Raw genomic sequence first — 26,632 nt, forward strand, 5'->3', positions numbered from 1 at the left:
TCCCCTGTGCATTCAGACCTACCACAGTCATACTGTAGTCAGCAAGACTGCAGAGAAGCGGGGGAGCTGGCTGTCCACTGGCTGTCCACAGAAGGACAGCCCACGCAGCCAATAGGAGCTGGAGTGAGGGAGGAATCCCACCATTGCATTCATAGGAAGCTGCTTTATACAAAGTCAAATCATTGGTCATCAGCTTAGTCTGTCTGGAAGCAGCTTCTCCAAAGTTTCAGGCAGACGTATTTTTCAGCCATGCTTCGCAATGGCAGGGAATGAACTTGAGATCTTCTGCATGCAAAGCAGATGCTTTTTCATTGAGCTACAGCCCCATCCCCATCCTGATCTTTCCAGGAATAAAATAGTATACAAGAATATTTCAGAACGTAATAGCAAGTTTTAACACATGGTGTGGGAAGCCATTTTGCTGTAACAACAGATTTATATCTATGGTTGTGCCTTCAGTTCTCCTTTATAGACCTTCTTTATGGAGTATAAATGGTGGGGGTGGGTGGGTTAATCCAACAGGATTCTGTTAAAAGCAAACGTTTTGATATAAAGAAGTCATTTTCAATGCTTGATGTTTAACAGTGTTTGAACCAGCATTCCTATATAGCAAAACTAAAACTTTCCCAGCCAATCACCTGAAGCTGGCGAAAAGCACAGAGAAGAGATAAGAACACTTTTCCGAGCTCAGCACTAACGAGGAAGGGAAAGGAACAAGTTAAACAGTATACCCTTTAGAAGCCAATGTATCTTTGAATTCTCTAAGTTCCTCTTTACCATTTAACCCAGGTTTCAGCAGTAAAGAAGGTCTATAAAGGAGAACTGTTCTGTGCTGTCATCATGCATATTCCATCGACACTATACCAGCTGTGATTTCAATGTAATGAGTGGACTTCTCAGTTTTCTCAGCAGAAACCACCCAAATGGGGGCACTTTTTGCTCTTCCACTATTATGATTCCTATGCTTTCCCAAATGTTCAGTTCAAATCTAGAAGGTTTCAGGTGGTAGAATAGCTAAAATCTGATCTGAAAACATTATTGACTAAGACACCTGAAGCCAAATATTTGTTATTTCAAATATCCAAAAAGTGAACTTTTTCCTCTGCTCCCACACACATACCTTCTTGGCTTTTCCTTTGGCCTCTTTGGGTCAAATTTTGGCTCCCTAGGAGCACAGTCACATGAGCCCACAGTCTGCTTTAAAACTCAGGGCACTGTCTAAAGGAACATAATCAGGGGTGGAGACACCATGGCTCAGCAGGGACCACCAATGAAAAGGGCTACTCCTTGCACATGACATCACATGCAAAAATTACATGGCCCAATCACCCCAGGCTGCCCAATTTCATTTCCGGTGAATGTTTGCTGGCTGGAAGTATTCATTTCCCTTTTTCTCCCTCACCAGGGCAGTTCAGATGTTTGACCTTGAACCAAACTGGACCTGGTTAGGTCTGAGATCGAACCAAACCTCTTGTTTTGACCTAGTTCAAGGGTGGCCGGGGGCATAAAATGGTCTAAAATAAAGGATGACTTGCCACTGCTGGCAGCTGTGGTGGCCTCAGGGATAGATGTGGCGGTTGCCGGGGGATGCCTTGTGGCTCCCTCTCCCCCCTGCCGGCCTTCCCCAAGTATCCCAGGCCAGCTCAACCCAGTTCAGGGTTGTTTCAGCCCTCTGTGCACACAGTGGCCATTTTTGGGAGCCATCTAAAAATTGTTTTAGACTATTTTTACACCCCCACCCAGTGTTCGCTCTAAGGTGTGTGTGTGTGTGTGTGCGTGCGCGTGCGTGCGTGCGCACTCACACATTTTTTGATGTCCAATCAGTTAATTTTAGATCCCGCTCAGGTTGAATCTGGAAGGCCACATTTTGAATGCACATGCGCACACGCTGCCTTCATACTGCCACCCAGAACAAAACTCATTCCACACACAAATGAAAAAAAAAATAGAGAAAACCTGCCCCACCACCCTCCAAACTAGGCCTAAACCCACTCAAATACAAGCTGGGCCGTGGCCCCCATTTGAGGGGGGCAAAACCCAACATGCCTGTTCTGGTTTGAATCCAGTTTGGATTCAAACTGAACTGAGCAAACCAGTTTTGTGCACATCCCTAGTACCAATGTAGAGCCTGCTGGCAGTAATCTGTATTTGTCCTAAAATATTAGATTGCAGCAACTTCTCCTTCGTACTTATGAAACAGCTGCACTGTCAGCATTTCCCCCAAACAGCCAATGATGGAACAGATTACACAAACATACAGAAAATGTCTGATATTCCTATTCCAGCCACTCTGTTGGAATAAATAGCTGCAGAATGTTTCAAGTATTTAATTCTGGTGCAGTCATCAATGCCAGCAATCAAAGACCAATACAATAAAACCTAATTGCATATTTATTACACAGCTACATCCATAGGGAATGGGTCAGGAGAGGAGAGCTGGTCTTGTGGTAGCAAGCATGACTTGTCCCCATAGCTAAGCAGGGTCTGCCCTGGTTGCATATGAATGGGAGACTTGATGTGTGAGCACTGCAAGATATTCCCCTCAGGGGATGAAGCCGCTCTGGGAAGAGCAGAAGGTTTCTAGTTCCCTCTCTGGCTTCTCCAAGATAGGGCTGAGAGAGATTCCTGCCTGCAACCTTGGAGAAGCCGCTGCCAGTCTGTGTAGACAATACTGAGCTAGATAGACCAATGGTCTAACTCAGTAGATGGCAGTTTCCTATGTTTCCTATGTTCCTATGTCCAGTCAGGATCAGAAAAACTATTTCATCCATCTGTTTATCTAGTATATAGTGCTATTCTAACTTTAGAGTAAAAATGGAAAGGACTGTTATCTGACCATAACCGTCTTTCATTTCCACTCTATATATTTCCCTTCGATTAATTTTCATTCTCCAGTTTTGTTCATCTACAAAGCAACCTTTGATAGTTCCAATGTTGTTTGCTTTTTGAGAAACAAACATATAAATATTCTCATTTAAAATAAGGTTCAGATTAAAAAATGAGCTGACCTGGATTTTTTATGCAATGAAATTATCACGTGAAGTTTCTACATGCACTACACATTATACAAATAAACAATTTGTTGTCCTAATAAACATCAGGAGCATAGCTATAATTGAGCAAAAGGGTTCAAAGAACATGGGCCCCCAGCGTCTGAGGGCCCTCCACTTCCCTCCCTCCCTATTTTCTTCATTATCTCCCTCACTCTGGGGGGCCACCAGAGAGAGGGATAAACACGGCCCCTTCACCCCTAGCTACGACCCTGATTTCCATGCTGCATTTATTGCCATTCACACACAATCATTGGGGTTTTTTAGTCTTTCTCTTGGAAAACACTACCAGTGAACATAGCATTCTTTACCTACAACCAGGGGCGTAGCTATAATTGGACGAAAGGGTTCAAAGAACCCGAGCCGTGCCCAATCAGGAGCCGCCATTTGCGGCCCTGACATGCCCCCTGGTCTGACGTCAGACGCGGGAGCGGTAGTTTAGCTCCCGAGCGGGGGGCACGCGGCCCCTTCAGGAGCTAAACAAAGGCTGGCACTGCATTCGCAGTGCCAGACAGGAGCGGCTCTTCCCTGGGAAGAGTTGCTCCTGGCTGGTGCTGTGAACACAGCGCCAGCCTAACTAGCTCCTGAAGGGGCCGCGCGGCCCCTTCAGGAGCTAAGACTGGTGCTGCGCTGCGAACGCAGCACCAGCCTTTGTCTAACTGCCGAAGGGGCTGTGCAGCCGCTTCAGCAGTTAAGCTGCTTCTCCCGAACGGAGCCTCAAGGCTCCGTTTGGGAGCCAGACCACCCACACCCGCGCATCTGACGTCAGACGCAGGGGGTGGGCCTATCGGGGCGCCCGCCGCGGCCGCACACGGGCCGCCAGCGGGCCCCTGCCTACAACTAGGCTGTATTCTCACAAACACAGCAATTCTGATTAGAGTTAACCAGGAAATCTGACCCCCATGGAGCTCGTTGTGAGAACACAGATTTCCTGAGCTGGCAATTCTGTTATCTAGTGACCACTTTGAAACAGCCTTTAATTAAATACTCAGTTAATCAGTAGCACTAGTGTTCGCTTTCTAGCTCATCATCACATACAGCTTCTCTATACCGGGGCTATCATGCAAACATGGAGATCATCATTTTTCTCCCTCCCACATATCACTAAAACCAGGGGTCATCCCACAAAACTGAATGCCAAGAAATTTAGGACCAACAAAAAGAAGTACATTTTCACATAACGTATAATCAACCTATGGAACACGGCCACAAGATGTGGTGACAGCCAGCAGCCTGGAAGGCTTTAAGAGGGATTTAGTTAAATTTATGGAAGACAGGTCTATCAATGCTACTAGTCTGAGGGCTATAGGCCACCTCCAGCCTCAGAGGCAAGATGCCTCTAAATACCATTTGCTGGGGAACAGCAGTAGGAGAGAGGGCATGCCCGCAGCTCTTGCTTGTAGACTTCCCAGAGGCATCTGGTGGGCCACTGTCTGGAGCAGGATGCTGGACTAGATGGGCCTTGGGCCTGATCCAGCAGTGCTGTTCATATGTTCTTATTGATATGATGAAAAACTAGGAACCCTACAGGATGTTACAGTAATCCCATTAGAATGTGTAATGGCTGAGAGCAGATAAGTTATTGGCTGTCAAAGCTACTCCAGGAGCAATTACAGGCACAAATAGCGCGAAACAAAAACTCTTGGAATTTCAAAAATTCAACATTTCCATCCCTAAGGTTACGATTTTATTTCAAAAATAAGAAGAGAATTTTTCCACACAGATGTGAACAGGATAAGACTTTAATTTACTTTCAAGAAAATCTTGACCATGGACAATTGTTTCTTTAAAACTAAGAAACTTATTTCAGTTTTAATCAAGAACCGAGTTTCAAGTAGTATCTAGAAACAGCACAGTCTTCAGATGTACTATTATAATTATTTGTAAGATCCAGATTAATTCGTTACATTTCTCCCAGAGATCCAGCTGAATTCCTGTTAAAAATTACTAATTGCCTATCCTTATACAGTCAACTTTCCTCATGAAAAATTGCTTTATTTACACCATGTTTTACTGATAAGGGCCACCTAATGTCGCAGCGGGAAATGACTTGATTAGCAAGCCAGAGGTTGCCGGTTCGAATCCCCACTGGTATGTTTCCCAGACTATGGGAAACACCTATATCTGGCAGCAGTGATATAGAAAGATGCTGAAAGGCATCATCTCATACTGCGTGGGAGATGGCAATGGTAACCCCCTCCTGATTTCTACCAAAGAAAAGCCACAGGGCTCTGTGGTCGCCAGGAGTTGACATCAACTCGATAGCACACTTTACCTTTACTTTTTACTGATAATGTTCACTGCCCATTCAAGCCATTTTCACACATACCTCGGCATGTTTATAGAAAGGATATCCAACTTCAAAGGCAGAGCAGGGCCATTCCCCATCGTCACCCTAAATGGGGCACTATGTGCAGATAGCTGTACAATTGTACAGGGTTGCCAGTTTTGTGGAGAGCCTCCCTGTATATTGACATAGTTGTACATATGTAGGTTCCTTTTTCAGATGCAGTACTGAATGCATAGTTGTTAGGGGGAGGGGCAGCCCTTCTGGAAGGGCACACATCTATAGAAGACCACTCTAAATAAATATTACCTGCTGAAGAGCTGTATGGCCTGGTTCTCTTTAGCACAAACTCCCTATCAGATTATGTACAGAGCATTACAAAGTTTCCAAAGAGATTCAAAATCACACCACCTTAAAGCAAGTTGCATGCATAGTGACCCTCAAAGGGAAGGCAATAAGGACCCTGCCTTGCACTACTTTGGTTTCTTAGTAGACACTCAAATTATGCAGAATTCATACTCTGAATTAGTCAGTACAGTTAAACCGAAAATTCAGTTTAAAATATAGTACTTTGAATCCCGCAGAGTTTTTGAATCTTCTAAATTCAAATACTCTGGTTTAGTTAGACTTCATTGGACTGGTGGAAAGTAAACTTTTTTTGTTAGCCAGAATTTACAGCATTTTCTACTATTTTAAGTTTAAACCAACCATATTTCAAAAACCACAATATTGTTTTTGAAAAATGTATAGCAAATGTGTAGAGGCTGACCCGGACGCAGGTGTGCCCACTGTTCCTGCCCCTAATTTGTGCAGATTTGGTCTGGTCTGCACAAATAAGTAAATATACTTTGTCACATAGTTGTGCAATTTTGCAACAACAGTGGAACAGACAGGACCTGTTCCAACCCTAGTTTGGAACGCAAGCTCATAATGGAGCTCAACGTGTTTCTGCAAGTGCAGCATTTGTATAGATGCCAGCCTTTGTCTATTAAAGAAAACCAAGTACCTCTACATACTTACAAAAATACAGCATGTAATTTCCTTCCAATTTTTCCCCTGTTGTAATGTTATAATTAAAAACTGTATTTCGGCAAATACAGTATAGTTTGAGTGCAATATATCCACTTATGTGAGCAGTTTCTAGAACTGTTTTTTCAGCTGCATTATCATGGTGTTTATTGCATTCAGAAATATTATGAATGGAGATATGCTGATATTAAGCAGAAGTAGATTCTGGATTATTTTCATAGCGCATTTGAAAAATGATTCCACATATAGGTACAGTTCAGATGTACTACTATAACAACAAACCAGCATTCAGCATTCAAAGTTTATTACGGTCTATGAACAGCACAACAAAGGGGGAAAAATACATATACAATATAAATACTTTTTAAAAAATGTCAACAGTCTAACCCATCAATAATGTTATAACTGAAAGTTTATACAGCAGCACTAGGACTGTTAATTAAAAACTGGCGCACCAGGTTTTCCGATTACAAGAATAAGTTGTGGAAAGCCTTGGGTTCACATGTTCCCACATGTACTTGGGCAAGGATGCTGCACTAGTGCAAGACTGCTGCACTAGTTACTAGTGTTAAGTCTGGGGCTTGCACTGCAGACTAGTGTTGTGCGAGAGAGCAAGCATGTTTGTGCTTGCACAACAGGGGAACCATCTCTGCCATACCTACACATTGCAAAGGGAATGTTTATGCAATAGTGCAGTTTCAAAAATGTTGTGAATTGATGCAGCTATACAATATTGACTATAGTTGACCTGCACAACTCTAGTGTACTTAGGATTGCAATTGTGGAAATGACTTACTGTATATACGTGTGTGTGTGTGTGTGTGTGTGTGTGTGTGTGTGTGTGTGTGTGTGCATGCATGGACACAACAAGAAAGAGAAGGAAAGAGAGAGAGAAACCAGTATTTTAAACTCCAGGTGAAACTTAAAGAATGGAAATACATTATGGAAATTCTTCAACCTTTTGTGAAGATTTCTTATTAACTTTAGTTGACATTTCTGTCAACTACAATGCTTACAAGATAAGTGCCAGGACCTACCAAGCTACTTAGACACAAAGGCTTGTGAACTTTTAAAACAACTTTTTCAATAAATATTCATATCCAAATTACTTATAAGACTCCCCTCAGTTTCAAAGAGTTTGCCATATTGCATGAGAAATTGGTGCTTGAGAAATAGTAGTCCACTCCAAAGCCTTCCTGGTTGCATTTTCAAGGTTCTTTGGATTCTAGCCATTTCAGAGATTCCTAGAGTGAAAATAGCCAACCCATTGGAGCTGCCACGTTTAAAACATGTTTGTGGGATTCAGAAAAATTCCATATCTGTAGCAAAAACAGATCCAGTAATAATTTGCTTTCAGACGAGTAGACCCTAACCCTATCAAACAACTAAAACTATCATCCATGTCCTGCCATGAAAACACCTTTGAATGCTCAAGGAGTTAATTTTTTAAAAAATAAATCTGTGGAACACTCCAGTTACTATGATGCATTACTACATTGTTGTTGTTTAGTGACAGATAGTGGAAAGATGTCAACCTCCCTTATAGGCTAAGCCAATGTTAATTTATACTTTTAATTCATATGTAGTATCAATCAGAAAATTTGCTTCAAAACTTCGGATGTTGTGCTGGTGCAGCAGTATGGGTCAACGTCCCCACTAGCTGCTGGGATCGGGGACAGTGAGGGGAGAAGATTCATTGCTTCCCACTGCCACTGCTAGCGTGTTTCTCCCCCTCCCACCCCACTACCAGTACCAAGTGGTGGTATCAAGAGTTTCTTTACTGTGTTTCTCCCCCACCCGCTGCCTTTGCTGGGACTGTCACACTCCAGATAGGGTGCGGGAGTTTCCAGCTTTCCCTGAGCATGTTCTGGTGTAAAGAACAGTGCATTCAGCTAATATAAGGGAAGGAGTATCTTTGGAGTATATATAGAGGATGCTTATCTTGTAAAGGGGGCCCCTAGTCCATTAGGTCCAGGTTCCAAAGTTACCTAGCTGCACCTCTGCTAGTAGGGCTGGATACAGGATTGGATACAACCAACTCCACCATCCCAGAGGCTTTTTAATCACTAGTATAGCATGAAGTGTCACCAACAATTCAGGTCCATCAGTGCAATCCAGTGTGTCATTTTGATTGACAGTTGTGAGACAGCACCATAGTGGAAACCTGCCTCAGTCACTTCATTCAGGATGCTGCTGTAGTTATATTAGCACTGGCCACACTCTGCAGCTGCACAGCTATGCACCTTTAAAGGATCAGGATGCCCATTCACCAACAAATGAGAAGGTAAAAATGTTTGTACCCAGCAGTTCTTTACAATGAAAAAGGAAAGTATGAAAAGAATGCAGTGCATGGTATTGGGATATATAGATATAGATATATTCTTTATTCCTGCCCTTTTTTTCAGGCCCAATACATAGAATACAAACATCTTCCCTTGTATTATTTCTAAATATTTTGAACATTTTTAAAACAAATGTTCATTTACACTAAAATAAAAATCATCAATGTGAAAAGCTGGATCCTTCATATGATACAATATCACAAAAGGAATCTCATATCACATTGACTTGATTATCATAAAAGACAAAGATGCCTTTGTTCCACAAAGGTCTTGTAGCTTCTTCTTTCAAGACTGTGGCCTGTATCCGTAGTAGCAGATAACCACACTTTAAAATGCTTGAAATCATAAAACAATTCCATCTGCAGTTCATTATCAGATATCAATTTAAAATTGATGCTCATGTAATTTTTTCAAGCTTCCTAGGAAAGAGAAGAAATCTCTTTTCCTTGACAAATGAAAAAAAAATGTATTCTTGGTCCACACTGCTTCTTCTAGTCATAGAAGATCATGATCTTGGATTCTCCTCCGCTGGAACAACTTCCAAGATTATTTGCAATGTTGATGTCATCTTTTCTGTAAAGGATAAACATATAGGTGAGTTTTTTAAAAACATCTGTGAAAGGTCCTGCTAGAAAAGAACAACAATGCAATATACCTTTAATGAGTTTTGAACATTACACTAGCTTGTCTTCACTTATTAAAATGTGGCAACAGATTCCTGCACTAAGGAATACATAAGCTTGTAATTCATACGCAGTAACCTAGGACTTTGAAGACATGAGTGGCAGAGATACAAAATAAGTACCCAGCTAAATATTCTTGACTAACTGAACTGCCGCACATCATCTGCGCTGCTAGTCTCTCCTATGGATCCCCCCCTCCCTTCTACCCCCATCTCTTCCCATTAATTTTGCTGGCTGGCCGCCACCTTTGCCAGGGCCCGCCTCCTCCTCCACTGCTCTCCCCTCTCCCAGCCCCCATGCCCACCACAACAGCCCCAGTTGCTGCGCCAGCCTCTGCCTGGCTATTTTTAGGAGCCCGCCGCCCACCCAGCCAGGCTCCTCTCGGCGGCGCGGCTCAGCCACCCGCCGCCTCTACTCTTCTCGCCACCCCTCGCTAGCCGCCCCCAGCCACCTGAGCAGCACCCCCTTGGCCGCCTCCTCTGGGCTCCTCCAACCCCCAACCGACGTTTCCCTCAGTTCCAAAGTCTCGCAGTGTGTCACGAGAGTTCCGCCACCAAATCCTGGACACACATGGTCCCAAGAGAATTAAATATATAGATAGGTTCATTCAGGCCGCCCTTCTGTGGGAGGGGAGAAGGCAGCTGCCTGAGGATATCAGGGCTTTGGGCATATCTGTCAACTGAAATGCAATTCATTTATGGTCCTAGAAAAATTGTTGTCTAAATAGGCCTGTGCATAGGAAGGATAATTGTCAATGGTTACTGTGGAACAGCACTTTCAGTATCTATGAACAGGGGTCATGAAATGTTGACTCAGTTCACCAGCCAGACAAAAATCTTACTGGTCCGATGGTTCCTCAAGCTATGTTGGTACATGTGTGCTGTTGGGAAGAAGCTACACTAGCCTGCCACACGTTGCATAAACACAAGCATAACTGTCTTCTGAGTAGACATGCATAAGATGGCACTGCAATTTAAGTACTATTCTTTCAGTGAGTCTGCTGTAAACACACACACACACACACACACACACACACAGAAGCAATCATGTTACAATCCTCCAGTCAGTGATGATGATGTTGCTGGTTGGTGGTGGGAGCTTTTTTTCTTTCTTTTTAAGTGGGGATGAATGCAGCCATGGAGGAAAGCAGGAGAGGGTGGGGCTGACTCCGCAACAGGGCTCTGCCCTGTCCTGGGAGAGCTCAGTCACCAACGCCAGTGCCTATCTTGCAAACTGCTTTCTCTGTAGCATCTAGCCACCGTGGAGACGCACTTGCCTCGGTGACTGGGCTCTCTCCATAGGCAGAGCCCAGTCACGGAAGCAGCCTTTCTACTCCTGTTTTCTTCTGCGCCTAGGTCCAAGCCTCAATGGAGAAAAGTATGTATGTATGTATGTATGTATGTGTTTATTTATTTATTTAGTTTTTTACATTTATATCCCGCTCTTTCTCCAAGGAGCCCAGAGCGGTGTACTACATACTTAGGTTTCTCCTCACAACAACCCTGTGAAGTAGGTTAGGCTGAGAGAGAAGTGACTGGCCCAGAGTCACCCAGCAAGTCTCATGGCTGAATGGGGATTTGAACTCGGGTCTCCCCGGTCCTAGTCCAGCACTCTAACCACTATACCACGCTGGCTCACCAAGTAGAGAGGGAGGGGCTGCCTCCACGACTGAGCTCTGCCTAAAGCGCCTCTGACCTGCTTTCCTCCACGGCAGCCAGACACAAGGGGAAAAGCAGCCTTGGTGACTGAACTCTCCCCTTAGGCAAAGTCCAGTCGCGGAGGCAGCCCCTCCTTTCCCCCTGCTTTCTTCTCCTGCAGCTTGGATTTGTATTCAAGCTGCAGAAGAAAGCAGAAGAGGGAGGATGCCTTCACGAAAGACTGGGGTCTCCCCTGCCCGACCCCCCCCCCATGATAGCATAAGGATTGAGGCTGGGGCGGGGGAGCTGCATTTACACTCATCTGACTTCATTTTGCACTTTTCTTTGACAAGCAGATGAGTGCATTTCCCGAGCCCTGTCTATGGAATTTTATTAAATGGTCTCATAGACTTACAGGTTGTTATCTTCCTAATCATACATGTTTCCTTAGTTGTTGGCTCAGTCATCGACTATCAGCTGCTGTATCTCTTTGAGGTGGTTTGGAAGAGCATCCACCGGCTCACATGTTGAGGGTGAGGACACTGCAAGAACACACCTGCCCTGATGTCACTAAGACATTGTGTTCAGCATAGTCTTACTACAGAGAAACATAATGGGCCAGTCCAAATGATACTTGTGGCAGCACATGTGAAGAATGGGGGAGTGCGCCAAGAGTGCACCCATCGCAATGTCAATAGATGTCCTAACACCTTCCTGGCACATCCTTTGATTGTGAGTGGGAGGTGTTCACCTGAATGGCCCCTAAGCGCATGCTCCAAATGCCTATTTAAAGTTTAAGTAATGGTGCAGCGGGGAAATGACTTGATTAGCAAGCCAGGAGGTTGCCAGTTTGAATCCCCGCTGGTATATTTCCCAGTCTCTGGGAAACACCTATATCGGGCAGCAGAGATATAGGAAGATGCTGAAAGGCATCATCTCATACTGCGTGGGAGATGGCAATGGTAAACCCCTCCTGTATTCCACCAAAGACAACCACAGGGCTCGGTGGTCACCAGGAGTCGACATCGACTTGGCGGCACATTTTACCTTTATTTGGAGGATATTTTAGGGGCCATTTGGCTCCCACACACACATGATCAAGGGATGCTCCAGAAAGGACATCTGTGCCTGACATCCTGACAGGCATGTTCTTGGTATGCCCCCCTACTTCGTCAAGTGTGCTACTGCAGGCATAATTTGAACCAGCCCAGTGACAAAATGAACAAGCTGTTAAATAGGGGTGTGCATTGTTTTTGGAACAAACATATAGGGTTTGTTTGGTTCATTTTCTATTCATTCCAAAAAGAATGTGATGGTTCATGTATGTTTATGAAGGGGATCATTGGCCAAACCCCATTCACTACCTATTCAGCATTCAGAACTGGGGGTGCTTACTTTGTCCAGTGGGCAGCAGAGGTCCTCTGTGAAGCCAGATAATTTCTGGAAGCCCCCATTTTCCCACAGTGAACCAGATACAATGTCAGTCTGGTGCGTTGTGAGAAATGAAATGAAAGCTGCCCAAAGACTGCTGCACAGAGGAACTCCCCTGCTTGCCACAGGCAGAGGCAACTGTTAACCCAAAAAACTGAGGAGAGAAGACCAAAACAGTTATGAGTAACAAAATGAAAAACAAAACTCTGAATCAGTCCCTAAATTGGGGGCGGGGGGAGTTGAATGACTATCAGAACTAACCAGTTTTTAAATAATGCAAATGAATGGTCAACAGAATGAAAAACACTGCACTCCTCTGTTGTTTAACCCACCGAGTAGGGCCTGTCAGCATTTTCTAAGCTGGGTTTGCTTTGCACGTCTGTCTCATTTATAGGAATTTAGAGTTTGTCCTGCTTAAGAAACTAGCGATTTCAAGAGGGTTAGAAGAATCAGCTGTATTGTCACTAGAAGAAATCCGGGCTCTACACTGTCTTAAAAGGAGCACTTTCTCTTTGCTTGAGTAAAATGGTTCAATACTGGCATCCTGTGGCCACAGACATTCATGAAACTGTAATCCTAGTTCTTTAGGAATCTAACCACCAAGTGAAATATGAGATTTCTTCCTTTGCCTTTCTTCCAGAATGAGAAAAATTAATGACTACAGTTTTTGGTTTTAATAGCAGGATTATTTCTAAATAATTCATTATGCTTTTAAAAATGATTTTAAATTCATTTTATTTATATCAATGCTTATTTTTTAAAAAGATATTTATTTATATCTTAATGAAAACTGTTTCTCCACAAATAAAAAAGGGTATGATAGCAGATCCTAGCAGCTAATATTTTATTCTTGTTATGGTTATTAAAATATTAAAGAGAATAGATTCTTACACCTGAATCTTCACTAAGTAATAAAATCATTACATAAATTGAAATGCTAACCTTAATGGGAATACTAAACTCCTGTGCCACTTTTATGTAACTGATTATTTTTAACAAATATTCCATTTTACAGTATTACTTGAAGTAGTCAAGTAAGTTCATTATTCATGAATCAAGTTGTTTGACTCTTCCTAACTTTGTGGTAAACTCACTTATATAAATGTATAACTACACAAACACATTTTTTTAGAAAAACAATTAAAACCATGGCTCAGCTTTCTACATGCAGAAGGTGCCTATAACCTCTGATATCTCTGATAAGTTAAAGGATCTTAACTGGTGAGCTGGTTAACTGGTGAGCTAGGGAGTTACTGCCAGTCTGAGTAGGAGACCATTGTATTAATTCATTGACAAACTCTTTAAAAAATAAATAAAGAGCATTTATAATTTGCAGTAAGCCAATTAAGAGTATATTTTTAAGGAATTCAAAACACAACTTCACTTGTTTTTCATTATTGAAAAATCCTATAATGTGGCCTACCTCTTGCAGAGTAAAATGGCTTTAGTAGGTAACAATTTGGAGTGGAGAAACTGCATGGGAAAGAGTGTTCAATCCTTCCCCCAGTCATTGCTTTTCTAATGAAATTCACTCGCCCCAGTTCATTTTCTCCCAAAGGATTTTAGACATATGACTGCAATAAATATGTATCTGGAACCCCACAGAGAAAGAATTGCCATCTCCCACAGAATTGCCATCTCCCACTGTGGGAAATGGCAATTTGGGGCAGTAGAGTAACTGCGAAAAAGTTAAGCATCCTTTGTTTTCATTCTCTTCTCCAAAATACCCACTCCCCAAACTGCTTTTCCCTGCAAAACTGACCTCATAGGTAAGACAGAGGGGAAAAGGGGGAATATTCCCAATAGCCACTTACCTAAAAGCTGTCTAAACCACCTTGGCTTCTTGTCCCATATGATAAAGAGGTAGTAGGCTGGGACACCAGTCAGTGTTATTGCAAAACCAATGCCAGTATGGACAGGGTCAGCATAAAGTGACAGTGCAACCATGAAAAGGCAGGTGAAGGAGAACAGAGCAGGAATAAAGAGCGGCATCTGGAACACACACCAAAAGATATGATTGCAAGAGCCCTGACCTTGGGCAATGAATGACACTGGTATTTAATGTTCCATGAAATGTAAATTGGCTCAAACACAGCGGCACACTACAAGTCTTGCAGTAATACAGGTTTCAGGACAGGACATTCGAAACACGGGTCACTAAAGAAAGCAAATTAAATGCACTTTTATGCACTAGGCATCGCAGCATCTGTTTAATTGCCCACTCAAACAAACACTATGCTGCTTTAGAGCCTTTAAATTGACAGACTTTAAACATATTTTCTAATACAAAGTCCCTTTCCCTGTCCTCTATTAGATGACAGGAACAACAGTGGCAAAGAGGGCATATTTGATAATTACCTATGGGAATCAATTTTACAAGGCACATGGGTTACTGGCTACCTTTTAAAACGATTAAGTATATATTGATTTTCTTCCCCCGGGTACAATAAATAATCTGGCAAGAAACTGCCAAATTAAACACCATTTGGGTCATGGATAGAGATGCCTGATAGCATTATGCAGCCATCATGTACTTGGATAATTCTGTACTTCAGTCATCATTGCAACTGATAACATTATCTTCAATCTTTTGAAAACGAAGGAAAACCAGCAATTTGAGATTAACTTTAGGTTTCAAGAGTGATCCTTTGCACCGTGGCTTGTTGGTGCTGCTAGCTGGATTGGAGGTATACTAGACAAATGCCTTAGACTGAGCATACTTGGATTTCGACTGAGTTTTGTTTCACTTTGCTTACTTGTCCAAGGCTAGAGCCTAAGCAACTCTATCTGGGGCTAAGGGAGAACTTGCTCCCTTTACCTCATTTTAAAGGCGGACTCCAGAGGTGGGTTTGCTGCCAGGAACCACGCAGCGATTAGCTGAGACTGGGTTTGGTTTTCTTAGCCTGATTTTGTATGTTCATCAGAACAGCCTCACTGTCTCCTAGAGTCTAGAGTACGCTGAACCCAGAATTTGCAGAAACTAAATTCAGTGGATGTCATACTGTGCAGCAACCAGTTGATGGTGTTAAAACTGTGGGAGCTGCTGCGTGTTCGTAAGAGTTTGTGCATGCAGTTGCAGAAGAGCGCTCTTGCACAAACGGAAATCCTCAAACACAGTTGTACAATGATACAGCTAGTACCATTGCATAATTGTGTATGCAACATTTTGGCATTAGTGTAAGAGCACTCTTGCACAACTATATGCATGCTGTTGTTACCAGCTTGCAGCAGCTGCCATACCACTAACAATGCCTATGTGGTGCTGCTCAGTATGTCAGCAAATGCACGGGTGGATCTTGAACACTAGAGTCACTCTTGATCATCCGCATCAACATTATGTAGCAAGTGCAATTTCAGCATTAGTGAAAAGCTGTGATGCTTTTGCAGACCCATGATGAGCAGACCCATAGCTAACAATTTGTTCTCAATCAGAGTATTGAACAGGAACATGTTAAGAGTCCTGATATGTCAGCTTTAAGCTACCAGATTTGTACTGCAGTTTTTTATGCATGTATGGTGGAACTTTAATAAGGCAAACTTTCACAAGAGGATTTTTTTTAAAAAAAAATCCTGAATATTACAGGCCTAAAGCAGGAGTGTCAGTTGGGTGGGTGGTGGGTTGGATTTGATTCAAATGCACTTTCCAGGAGCTGCATGAAACTAAATAAATAAATATATAGCTATATAAGTTTCTTCTTCTTCCTCTTTGGCTGCCTGTTCCCCCACCTCCACCCCACCCATACTGCCTTTTTAAAGTTTGCTAGCCCCTGCTCAGGGGCCGGGCAATTGAGCTGCTGGGGCCAGATCCAGTCCGTGGGCCTTATACAACTCCAATGATGAATATTTATATACCACTTTTCAACAAAAGTTCCCAAAGCGGTTTACAAAGATAGATAGATAGATAGATAGATAGATAGATAGATAGATAGATAGATAGATAGCTCCCTGTCCTCAAAGGGTTCACAAACTAAACAGGCTCACAATCTAAAAAAAAAATTCTAATCTAATTTTTAATCTTATATAACTAATCTAATCTAACTTTTATATTAGCCCTTATAATTGACACATATACACCCTTGAGGGTTTTTTTTTTAAAAGGGCTATGTAAATGGGGACAGTACACATTGTGCATTATATTGGGAGAATAACCTCTTACATATCATGAAGGCATCTTCAAAACAGATAAGTAATCTCCACTCTTTCAGCTAGCAAATATAGTGCTTCACAACAGCAACGACAAAACAATCGCCAATATAATCCAAATATACCATATAAAAATCCAATATGGAATTAAATTTTTAAAATTAGCAACAGGAAGCAACAGCATTAAAAAATTATCTATCAAATGCGCAGAGAATAAAACAATTTTAACTTGTTGTCAGCAATAGAGTCCAGTTGGCACAAAATGAATAATTTTGGGGGAAATGTTCCATAACTTGCAGTCTTTATTTATTAAGTAAGTAAGTAAGTAAGTATTTTATTTATAAGTAAGTAAGTAAGTATTTTATTTATAAACCACCCTTCCAAAAATGGCAGGTTGCCACCTATCCAATCTCTGAAAACATGGGCACCGGACCAAGGTCCAAGAATATGATCTTAGAAAATGCAAACATTTATATAGGAGTACACACTCCTTGAATGGCATACCATGTTAATGAACAAATTGACCTTCTGCAAGTATTTATGAAAAGTAACAAACCAGACAGGATCACACTTTTTAATCAAACCACCATTTATTATATACTGAAATTTGACTAAAGCTAATGAAAAGGCTCATCAGCAAGTATTGCCTATATGGTATAAATATATGATATATTTTTCTTCTCTGTGTGAGGCTGGTGTTTATTATCTGTTTATTGTAGTACTTTAAAAAATATACTTTAATAAAATATTTATATTTTTAAAACTTTCATGTACCTACAAAGGATTCTGTTTTCCATGAAAAGGATACCAGCAGATGATCCTTTAGCTGCTCCAGGACTGGGGCAGGATGTGGCGGAAAGGTGTGAGTTCTGAAGAAAAATATTGTTGAAGCAGACACATTCTTAAGCTTACCTTGAAAGGACGAGGCATATCACGGCGTTTGTATCGAAGACGAATCATCCCAGCAACTGCCAATCCTATAAAAAGCCACCTGGCAAAACTGAGAAAGTTCAAGAGGCTGTAGAGATCACTGGTAAAGAGCATGACCATTGTCAGAGGATACTGCAAAAAGAAGAAGAAGAAGAAAAGTGTGAGAGTTTCTTATTGATTTATCTATCATGGTATATTCTTCCATATGTTCATCCCATGACTTCTATTTACATAGCTCTTTTTCAGCTTTGTGAATACCATATCTTTGGAATATAGCTATGGAACTATTTATTTATTTATTCCATTTTTATACCGCCCTTCCAATATTGGCTCAGGGCAGTTTACAGCACATATACATCTGAAGGAAAGATTTGGAACAAGGTGGCCAACTAGCAGCTTGGAAATAGCAGATTTTATTCTTTTTCAAAATGAAAATGGGCTGATTCAGGCAACTACATTCCAATTTTAGTATATGCACTACCGAAGCTTGAAATTAGCCTAGATATTTCTATCAAGAAATACATTTTTTCATATATATACACACACACACACACACACACACACACTCACATATGTAAATTCTTTGACATAATTTAAAGGTAAAGGTAAAGTTTGCTGTTGAGTCAGTGTCGACTCCTGGCAACCACAGAACCCTGTGGTTGTCTTTGGCAGAATACAGGAGGGTTTACCATTGCCATCTCCCATGTAGTATGAGATGATGCCTTTCAGCATCTTTCTATATCACTGTTGCCCGATATATGTGTTTCCCATAGTCTGGGAACCATACCAGCGGGAATTCAAACAGGCAACCTCTGGCTCGCTAGTCAAGTCATTTCCCATTGTGCTGTTAGGTGGCTTCTTTTACATAATTTACATAACTGGATATCACAACCAATCTTGGTTTCTGCCTAACCTCAATTGATTCCTGAGAGCTTTTGAAGGCAAGGTGTGCAAGCTCCTAAGTCTCAAGAACGTCATGCAGAATCAGGCTTTAACTATGACGTCTGAGCTGGCTCTTTGTTTCTCAGTGGCCTAGCAAGGTCTGAAGGGGGCTATGTTCATTAAATGACCTCTTCATTTTTAAATATATTTTATTTTTGGGTGGTGGGCAGAACAGCCACCACAGAATCGCACCCCCCAGCAGCTACCAGCAGCACCCACTACCTCTTCCTCTGCTGCCTCCTACCCTTGCCGCTAGCTCTTGTGGCACCAACAGCAAAAGAAACAGTGTGCCTAGTGTGCGAAACGGCAGCCAGGAAAGGATGGTAGGCACCCATGGATGCCCACTGCTGTTTCCAAACTGGCTTTTTTCATGCCAGATACACTGTTTCCTCTGCCACCAGCACTGGCTCCTGCCAGTGGCAGGAGCCGGAGTCGGCAAAGAAAGAGGCAGCTTGCGGGAGGAGCATGGTAGTGGGGAGAGGAGTGTGGCACTGATGGGGAGAGTATGGTATGGGGTAGAGGCACAATGTGGGGCTCATGATTGTACACCCCAGAGGCCCAGGTGCCCAGAGGGGGAAATATTCACAGAACAACAGAAAACCTCAAGCTCCACCCCTGCTTTGTCTAATATAGGGAGTCACAACGAGACGAAACTAGCTCTGATTTTATTCATATTTAAAATCTTAAGCTTCCAAAAGACTTGGGCAAAGATGTAAAATCTGATTTCAAAGTCACACACACACACACACACACCCCGACTATCCCTATCCAGTGGCTCTTTCTACACATCGACATGTTATATGCACATTGTATCTCCTATCATCTATCTTTGGGCTCGATATGCTACTTTGACCTTAACAGACTGTATAGCTATACAAAAATATCATTCCTCAAAGATTCTGAGCTACAATCTTCTGTATGCAAGATTTTCAGTCTATTATAAACAATATGAATCCAAATATGTAGCAATTTATAAAAATAGCTTTGCTGCTATTGCACTGATAGTAAGGATATTTTGGTGGTATGGGATAATGGAAAATTGAGAATTGCAACCATTTATGAATCACAAAGTAAAAGTTCATGTGTTTTATTTATATAAACCAATCCTTAATATGGTTACTTGTGAAAAGCATTATAGATCTTAACAGAAATTATTTTCAAGCAATCATGCTTAGGATTGCAGACTTGGATTCTCCAAATCATAGAAAACAAGAAGAATCAGAAAACAATTAGTTTATAATCTCACAATCTCCCTGAAGCGAGTGATAATGCAGCATTATCTGTTACTGTTGCTTGCGTTTTTTCTGCAAGGTACCTGTCACAAGATGTCAGAGTCTTCATGGGTAGTACACTAGTGTGTAACTTTTATGAAGAATTTTATTACTTTGCATCGCTATCTAGAAAGATCAATTCCATAGAGAGGGGACTTAGCTAATCATTCTCTTTCAACCTTTCAAATAAAGCTTAATGAGCTGTGATTTAGGTGCCAGCCTGAGAGAGTTAAATACCACTAACGGAGAATCATAGGAGGAGTCTCTAGAATAGATCACTCCTGTAATTACTCTCCACCCCTTCTCCAAACACATCCAACATATGAAATGGAAATAAATAACTGAGATTCAAGAAGTATTTAAGTAGTCTTTCAATCCTCCAGAGCAGGCCTGTACTATGCAGCCTTTTACAGGGACATTTGTTTGTATGATTTACCAAAACAATGACAGCTGGTAGAGGAGTGTGCTTGCGGACATGAATCATGGAGAGAATTTCCGGAAGGTGACCCTCACGGGATGCAACGTAGAACATCCTGGTGGGAAAATAAATGTGGACAGCTTTTAAAGACACTCATTACCAAGATGAATGGAAGCAGCTCACCAGAGATGTAGAGCACATTCAAAGTTATCCTCGGCAGTACTATTTGTTCCTATTTAAGACAAGCATCAGAAGTTCTGGTTTAAAATAATATGAGAAAACAATGCAGAAGCCAAGGAAACAGGAATTTTTAAAACAGAACCACAGCCTCCATTTTTGTCAGTGTTCAAAGTTAGACACTGTTGCACAGCTTCAATCTTCTCTCATTTAAAATAAGCAATGATCATTGAAGTATAAGTCAGCAGCAACAACCACCAAATAATTTCTGTTTAAACTCCAAACATGAATCTTTGTAAGAATGTAGCTGCATTTCTGCCTAGTTACTATTCCATTTGCCACGGAATTGTGTTCAGTGTTATTAATAATGTGGCATCAAAGTCAGTGAGAGGAAATGTGCAAAGTTTCCTGCATATTTATGCTGTAATATTAAATCCTCCCTTTGAACAAATAAGTATAGGGTTGTATTTTTAATATAGTGAGCCCTTTCTCATGATCAGTGAGAAAGTGCTTGCGGGAGCGTGGGGAGGAAGGCTGCTGACACTTACCTCCCTGCAGACAATCCCTCATTTCTTCCTAGGTGGGCAGATTGGCCACCTAGATGGTCACCGGTAACCTCCTGGCCCTCAGAACTCCAAGAATGCACCACACAAGTGCAGAAGCAAGGTATCCCAGCAGCGACAGGCGGGCACCCTGTCGCTGCAGCAGTGCCAGCTAAAATCAGCCGGTGCTGCATACGAGCAAGGAAGTGAGGTTGATGGAGAGAGCACTCCCTTAACCTCATTTAAGAGGGTAGCTGCACAGGCGGGTTTGCCGCTGAAGTTCCACAGGTAGCCGTGAGGCTGCCGGTGGTTCTTATGATCAGCCAAGACAGGGCTTGGCTTCCTTTTTGCTGATTGTAAGAACAGCCTCAGTATCTCATGACGGATTGCGTTACCCTCACCCAGATTTATTATGACATTGACTTACCTGGATACAGCAAAGATACCACCATTCATAGATCCAAAGCATGACAGTGCAACAAAAATGGGCACGGCTAAAGAAAAACTTCCCAGTAAACGTTCAGCATAAGTCTAGTAGAAGAGAGAGAAAAACAGGAATTAATGTCAAGAAATGAATAGCAAGAATAATAATTGATGTCTCTATACTGTGCCTGATCTCAGAAGGCCTCCTAATCAGGAGGAGGAGATATGGTCTTAAAGTAATGAGCATGAATTATCCCCTTTGCTAAGTGAGGTCTACCCTGGTTGGTATTTGAAGGAGTGGTTACGTGTAAACACAGTCTGCTGTAAGATACTCCCTTTATGGAATGGAGCCATAACTCAGTGGCAGAACATCTGCTTGCATGCAGAAGGTCCCAGTTCCACTCTGTGGCTTTTCCAGGTAGGGCTGGGAGAGACTCCAGCCTGAAACCTAAGAGCCATTGCCAGTCAGTGTAGATAATATTGAGCTGGGTGGGCCAATGGTCTAACTTGGTATAAGGTAGCTTCCTATGTTCCTAGCTGATGCTCTGTGCATCTTATTGCATATGAAGCCATTTCCACTTAGCTGCTGTGGAGTGCTAAACATCAAGGTGCCCTCCACTGGCCTGGAAAGGACCAGTATGATACTATACTTAAGCCTAAGTATTACTTGTAGTATGAATACTTATATACTGCTTCTCAACAAAAGTTCCCAAAGTGGTTTACAAACAAACAAACAAACAAACAAACAAATAAATAAGGCTCCTTGTGCCCAAAGGGGTCACAATCTAAAAATAAACATAAAATAGACACCAGAAACAGCCACTGGAGAGGTGCTATGCCTGGGTTGGATAGGGCCAGTTGCTCTCCCCCTGCTCAATTAAGAAAATCACCAATTTTAAAAAGGTACCTCTTTGCTCAATTAGCAAGGGAAGTACACTGTGAAACATCAGTCGCCTGTTTCCCCCTGCTTCCACTCCCCCCACCTTCCTCTGTTCTCTCATTTCTATCTCCTTTTAGATTGTAAGCCTCTTTGGGACAGAGAACTATCCTCTCATTCTATAGAAAACCTATGCACATGGGGTGTGTGTGTGTGAATGGATCCATCTTTCACCATGATTAAGCAACTTATTCTGAAACGTTTACCCACTATTACTTATATGTTCTATCATGACTTACCACTGCCACTGCCTGAGAGGCTAGCAGATCCTCTGGGCTGATCGTGGTAAAATAGGCCACATTTGTTAACACATAGCCAACTGTGACAATAACCATTGAAGTGCAAATGGCAAGAGGAACATTTCTGAAAGACAGAATGAAATTTACTATTATCCATCTACACTCTAAAACAGAAGCAATCTGGCTGGGAAAGACATTTGATTCATGTTGTTGCATTTCCATTATGAATGGTACTTTTGTATACTAAATAAATCTTGTTACATGGCTCTTGATTGCCTACAAATATTAAACCTTGTAGGTCACATAACTTATTTCTAACTCTGTGATAAAAGTAATCTTAACTACATAAATCAAACAGAAGACAAATACGACTTCAACAATATTTGCAAGCATCACAGCATGTGCCAGTTGTTGCTTAAGGATAAGAACAGTATCAGGGCAAGTGATTTTGAAATGGCCATTTTTGCCTTGCCATCTCGTTAATTTACTACAGAAGGCTGCGACTATCCAGGTGGATCCTAAATACTTTTTCATCTACAGGTTGCATAAGATTTGTTTCTGCATCAGTGGGCTACAGTATACAGTTTCACAACCACTCTCAAGAATGACCTCCACATTGCAGCATCACACTTCTTTATGAAAGCAAAAGATTTAACTTGGAAACTAAGATTCAAATCTTAGCTCATCCATGGACCACTGGTTGGTTTTAGGCACATCATTAGCAGCTTTAGTTCACCATCTGAAAAACGTTAATACATATCTGCCCTGCCTCAAAGAGTTGTCGTAGTGATAAATGACTCTAAAGCACTTGACACATTTAAAGTGCTTTATATAACATTATTAATAATGCTACCAGCTCCTGATAATTCATTTGTGAATATTACTGATCAGATACAAAGTGGAACTCTAGTAAATTTCCACCTGATATATTACTAGGAATGCAGGCTGGTGAGGAATGTGTGCATGTCTGGTGTTGGTGATTGATATTTTAAAATTTTCAAAAGTGATGGTCATCCCAGAACCAAAATGAATTACCCCAGGGTAGGGTGGGGGACAAATATGTGGGACATATATGAGTGTCTCAACAAATATGTTGAGTGTCTCAACACAATATTCCATTGTGCCCTCTGACCCAAAGATAAATTTAATGGTATCACCATGATAGCACTGAACCTATGTGGGAGCACATCCAGACAAGGTTACTATGGTATACTTACCCACGATATCAATCTTTATTATGGTCTTTGGCCAGCATAAAATAGATTATTTACCCATGGTAAATATCACCATATTTACCATGGGTATAAGCATAGTGACCCATATGTTCTGCAGAGTATTACAGGCGGTTCTGAGCTACACACGCTGCTACAGGCTCCCAAAGAACCACAGGAAGCCTTGTGTAAGAAAGCAAATGTCTAAAGCCATGCACCCGTACTTCAGGAATACTATGACATTTCCAGTGTGCTGGTGTTCCACTTTAAGTTTTGCAGTCTTGCTATGTGGACAGCTCAGAATCACATGAATTGTGGAACATGTGGGCCAATATAAGCAATGTTGAGGGGTTTATTTGAACAAATAGTCCAAAAAATTGCTTGTTACACCAACGCTCTTGAGGCTTCAGATGTGAATGAGGGCTGACTGTAGAGTTAAATCCCTCCCCTGAGTCACCAGCCTCCCTGGGGCTCAGCCTCTAGCTGACAGCTTTTGAAACTGAGTGAGGCTATTTACACAATTGTAGAAAATAGGGCTAGCCCCTGCTAGCCCAATTTTCTACAACCATGAGAACCACCAGGCTCGGTTGCAAGCCCGGTGGTTCTTAAGCGGGTCACCCACTTCTGCAGCCTAGTGTTTAAACTGGGTTTGTGGCGCGAGCGCTCTGCAAACCCGGTTTTTGAAATCGTGAGTTGCTGCGGCATGGCTACTCAAGAGGAGACCCCCGACCGGGAGGCTGAAAAGCAGCCTCCCACCCAGCTCAGGGTTCTCTCCACTATGTCCTGTGTGCTTGCGCAGGGCATACTGGAACTTCCTGGAGCTGTGCAGACCCCAGTCCTCCCAGCCCCCACCAGCTCTGTAACGGAGCCGGCAGTCGTGTGGGCAGCCAATCCGGCCGCCCAGGGCTGTGTCCCTGGTCGTCTGCAGGGAGAGCAGGCTTAGCCCACTCTCCCCACAAACCCTATGGAGGCAGGTCTTCTTGATTGTGAGACCCACCTCAGTATGTGTGGCCATCAGAGTCTCCTTCTCATTGACCCCAATGGCTATAGCCTTATATAATTTCTCACAATATGTTCAAACACATGGGGATCCTCTCTTTTTAACAAGAGGAACTTCCCTCTCATTAGGTTCCTGATCTCCTGCCATTGACAGATCTACCCCTGTCACCCCAGCAATAGAACCAATATCAGCCAAACTGGCCTCTGTAATTCCCCAGGTATTTGTCCGACTGCAGGTGCATTTGGTGCTTCTGTTTGTTCTGCCATCCCATCCTTGGAGTTTCTAAGAACACTGATAGCATCACTTTGGCAATCAGGGTAGCTGCTTGGCAAACTGAAGCTGGGTGAGTTCTGACTGTTCATTTGAACAAATAGACACACAATCCTGGAGCCCAGCGAGTACAATAAAAGCCCATTTTAATAGCTCCTGAGATTCACACTGAACATTTTTGGGAGTGGTTGAAAGCATTGCAATAAACTTCCTATAGCAAGTAGTAGGACTCTAGTTTTTCCAAGAGCAGATGGAGAAAGGGGCCATTCACATGAACAAGCAGGCAGGGAGACAGGTGGGCTGGGACTGGTCCAACTCACCTTCCCCCCAGATGGAATGCTGCTAGGAGCGCCGACTTAATATCAGATGATCCACGCTGCATGGTGCAGCGCAGAGCTCCGGAGGCCGGGTTGTTGCGTCCTGGCCTCAGGATATCCCACAATGCACCACACAACCTGTATGGTGCATTGGGGATTCCCCCAGGAGATGGGTGCTCTAGGCACCCATCTCAGTGTCCGCTAGGGCTGAACGCAGACCCAGCAAACACACAATCCTGGAGCCCCGGTTAAGGGTCAGATTAAAAAGCTGGGGAAGGCAGTACTGCCCCACCAGGATCAGGCTTGATCCCAGCAATTCTCATGTGCAGCCTAACCCAGGCTAGGCTTCCCTAGCCTAGATTATGGTGTGCATGAAAATAGCCTCAGAAAATGAGTGAAGGAACAGGATATGATAGCAGGAGTTCTGTCCACCATGCTGGTCAAAGACCGTAATAAAGATTGATTGATACCATTGATACAAGTATACCATTGTAACTTTGCCTGTAAGTGCTCCCACAAAGGTTCAGTGGTATCATGGTGGATAGCAATGATAACAGGGTATGATCATTGGAAGAACAGGATATGAAACAAAGCAGCTGAAGCCCTTCCACAGACCTGGGCATTTTTCACACAGCAGGTTTTACTGCGCGTTCGAATTTGCCCTCCAAAAATGCTGCAAAAAGTGAATTTTTTTAACCCTGCATATAAATTGAGTGCAATGTGCAATGAAAAGCCTGAATCATGTGTGAAGTGTTTCCCAATAACTTGCAGGGACTTCATGGTAAATCTGGCCGATATGTGAAAGCACACCCTCCATTCCGGAAGATATGTGAGCCAAAAGCCCTGCGTGAAAAGCCCTGGAGCCATGAAAGGCCCCTAATTCATACATATCTGAATTAGGGCCATGTATTCCTAGCCAAGAAGATTCCTAACAGCCATCACAAGAATATAGAATAATTATCACAATACTATCAAGCCATCTTCAAGATGAGGGTTTTTGGTGAGCCATGGTAAAAATTGCATTTAACATAGAATGAAACCTTTATGTCTGAGAACACCCATTTAAATGAAAAGAAGGAATTTGTCCGACTATACACATCACCAATCCAATACAAGAGCTCTGGAAAGAAACTCAATTTACGCCACATCCAGTGTAAACTCTCCCCCAAATAATCCTACTTGAAAAATTCATGAGATTAGTGACCCTAGAAATCCCTTTCCAGCCTCTTTTTCATTTGTTGTGGAATTACCACCTGTTGTCTCTCTGAAGTTCAAGCAAACCATGCTTTCAAGCCCTTGATCTCTCACTCTCTGCTCTGCATTTACAGCACTTATCAACCTGTAAAGAAAAGC

The 26,632-nt window shown here is 42.4% G+C and overlaps 1 protein-coding gene across 1 annotated transcript in view; it reads right to left on the bottom strand.

Annotated features, from left to right (window-relative positions):
• Positions 1-8,731: 8,731 nt before the first annotated feature.
• The window catches only part of SLC7A11 (solute carrier family 7 member 11), a 90,752-nt gene continuing 72,851 nt past the window's right edge, over positions 8,732-26,632 (bottom strand). The window contains exons 7-12 of the mRNA XM_053251231.1: positions 22,482-22,605; positions 21,310-21,413; positions 20,182-20,278; positions 17,515-17,664; positions 14,274-14,451; positions 8,732-9,281 (exon numbers count right to left, since the gene is read on the bottom strand). Coding sequence (XP_053107206.1) covers positions 9,214-9,281; positions 14,274-14,451; positions 17,515-17,664; positions 20,182-20,278; positions 21,310-21,413; positions 22,482-22,605 — 721 coding nt within the window. The 3' untranslated portion in view covers positions 8,732-9,213. The remainder of the gene's footprint in view (positions 9,282-14,273; positions 14,452-17,514; positions 17,665-20,181; positions 20,279-21,309; positions 21,414-22,481; positions 22,606-26,632) is intronic.

This window comes from Hemicordylus capensis, chromosome 5, assembly GCF_027244095.1.
Source record: "Hemicordylus capensis ecotype Gifberg chromosome 5, rHemCap1.1.pri, whole genome shotgun sequence".
Classification (NCBI taxonomy): Eukaryota; Metazoa; Chordata; class Lepidosauria; order Squamata; family Cordylidae; genus Hemicordylus; species Hemicordylus capensis.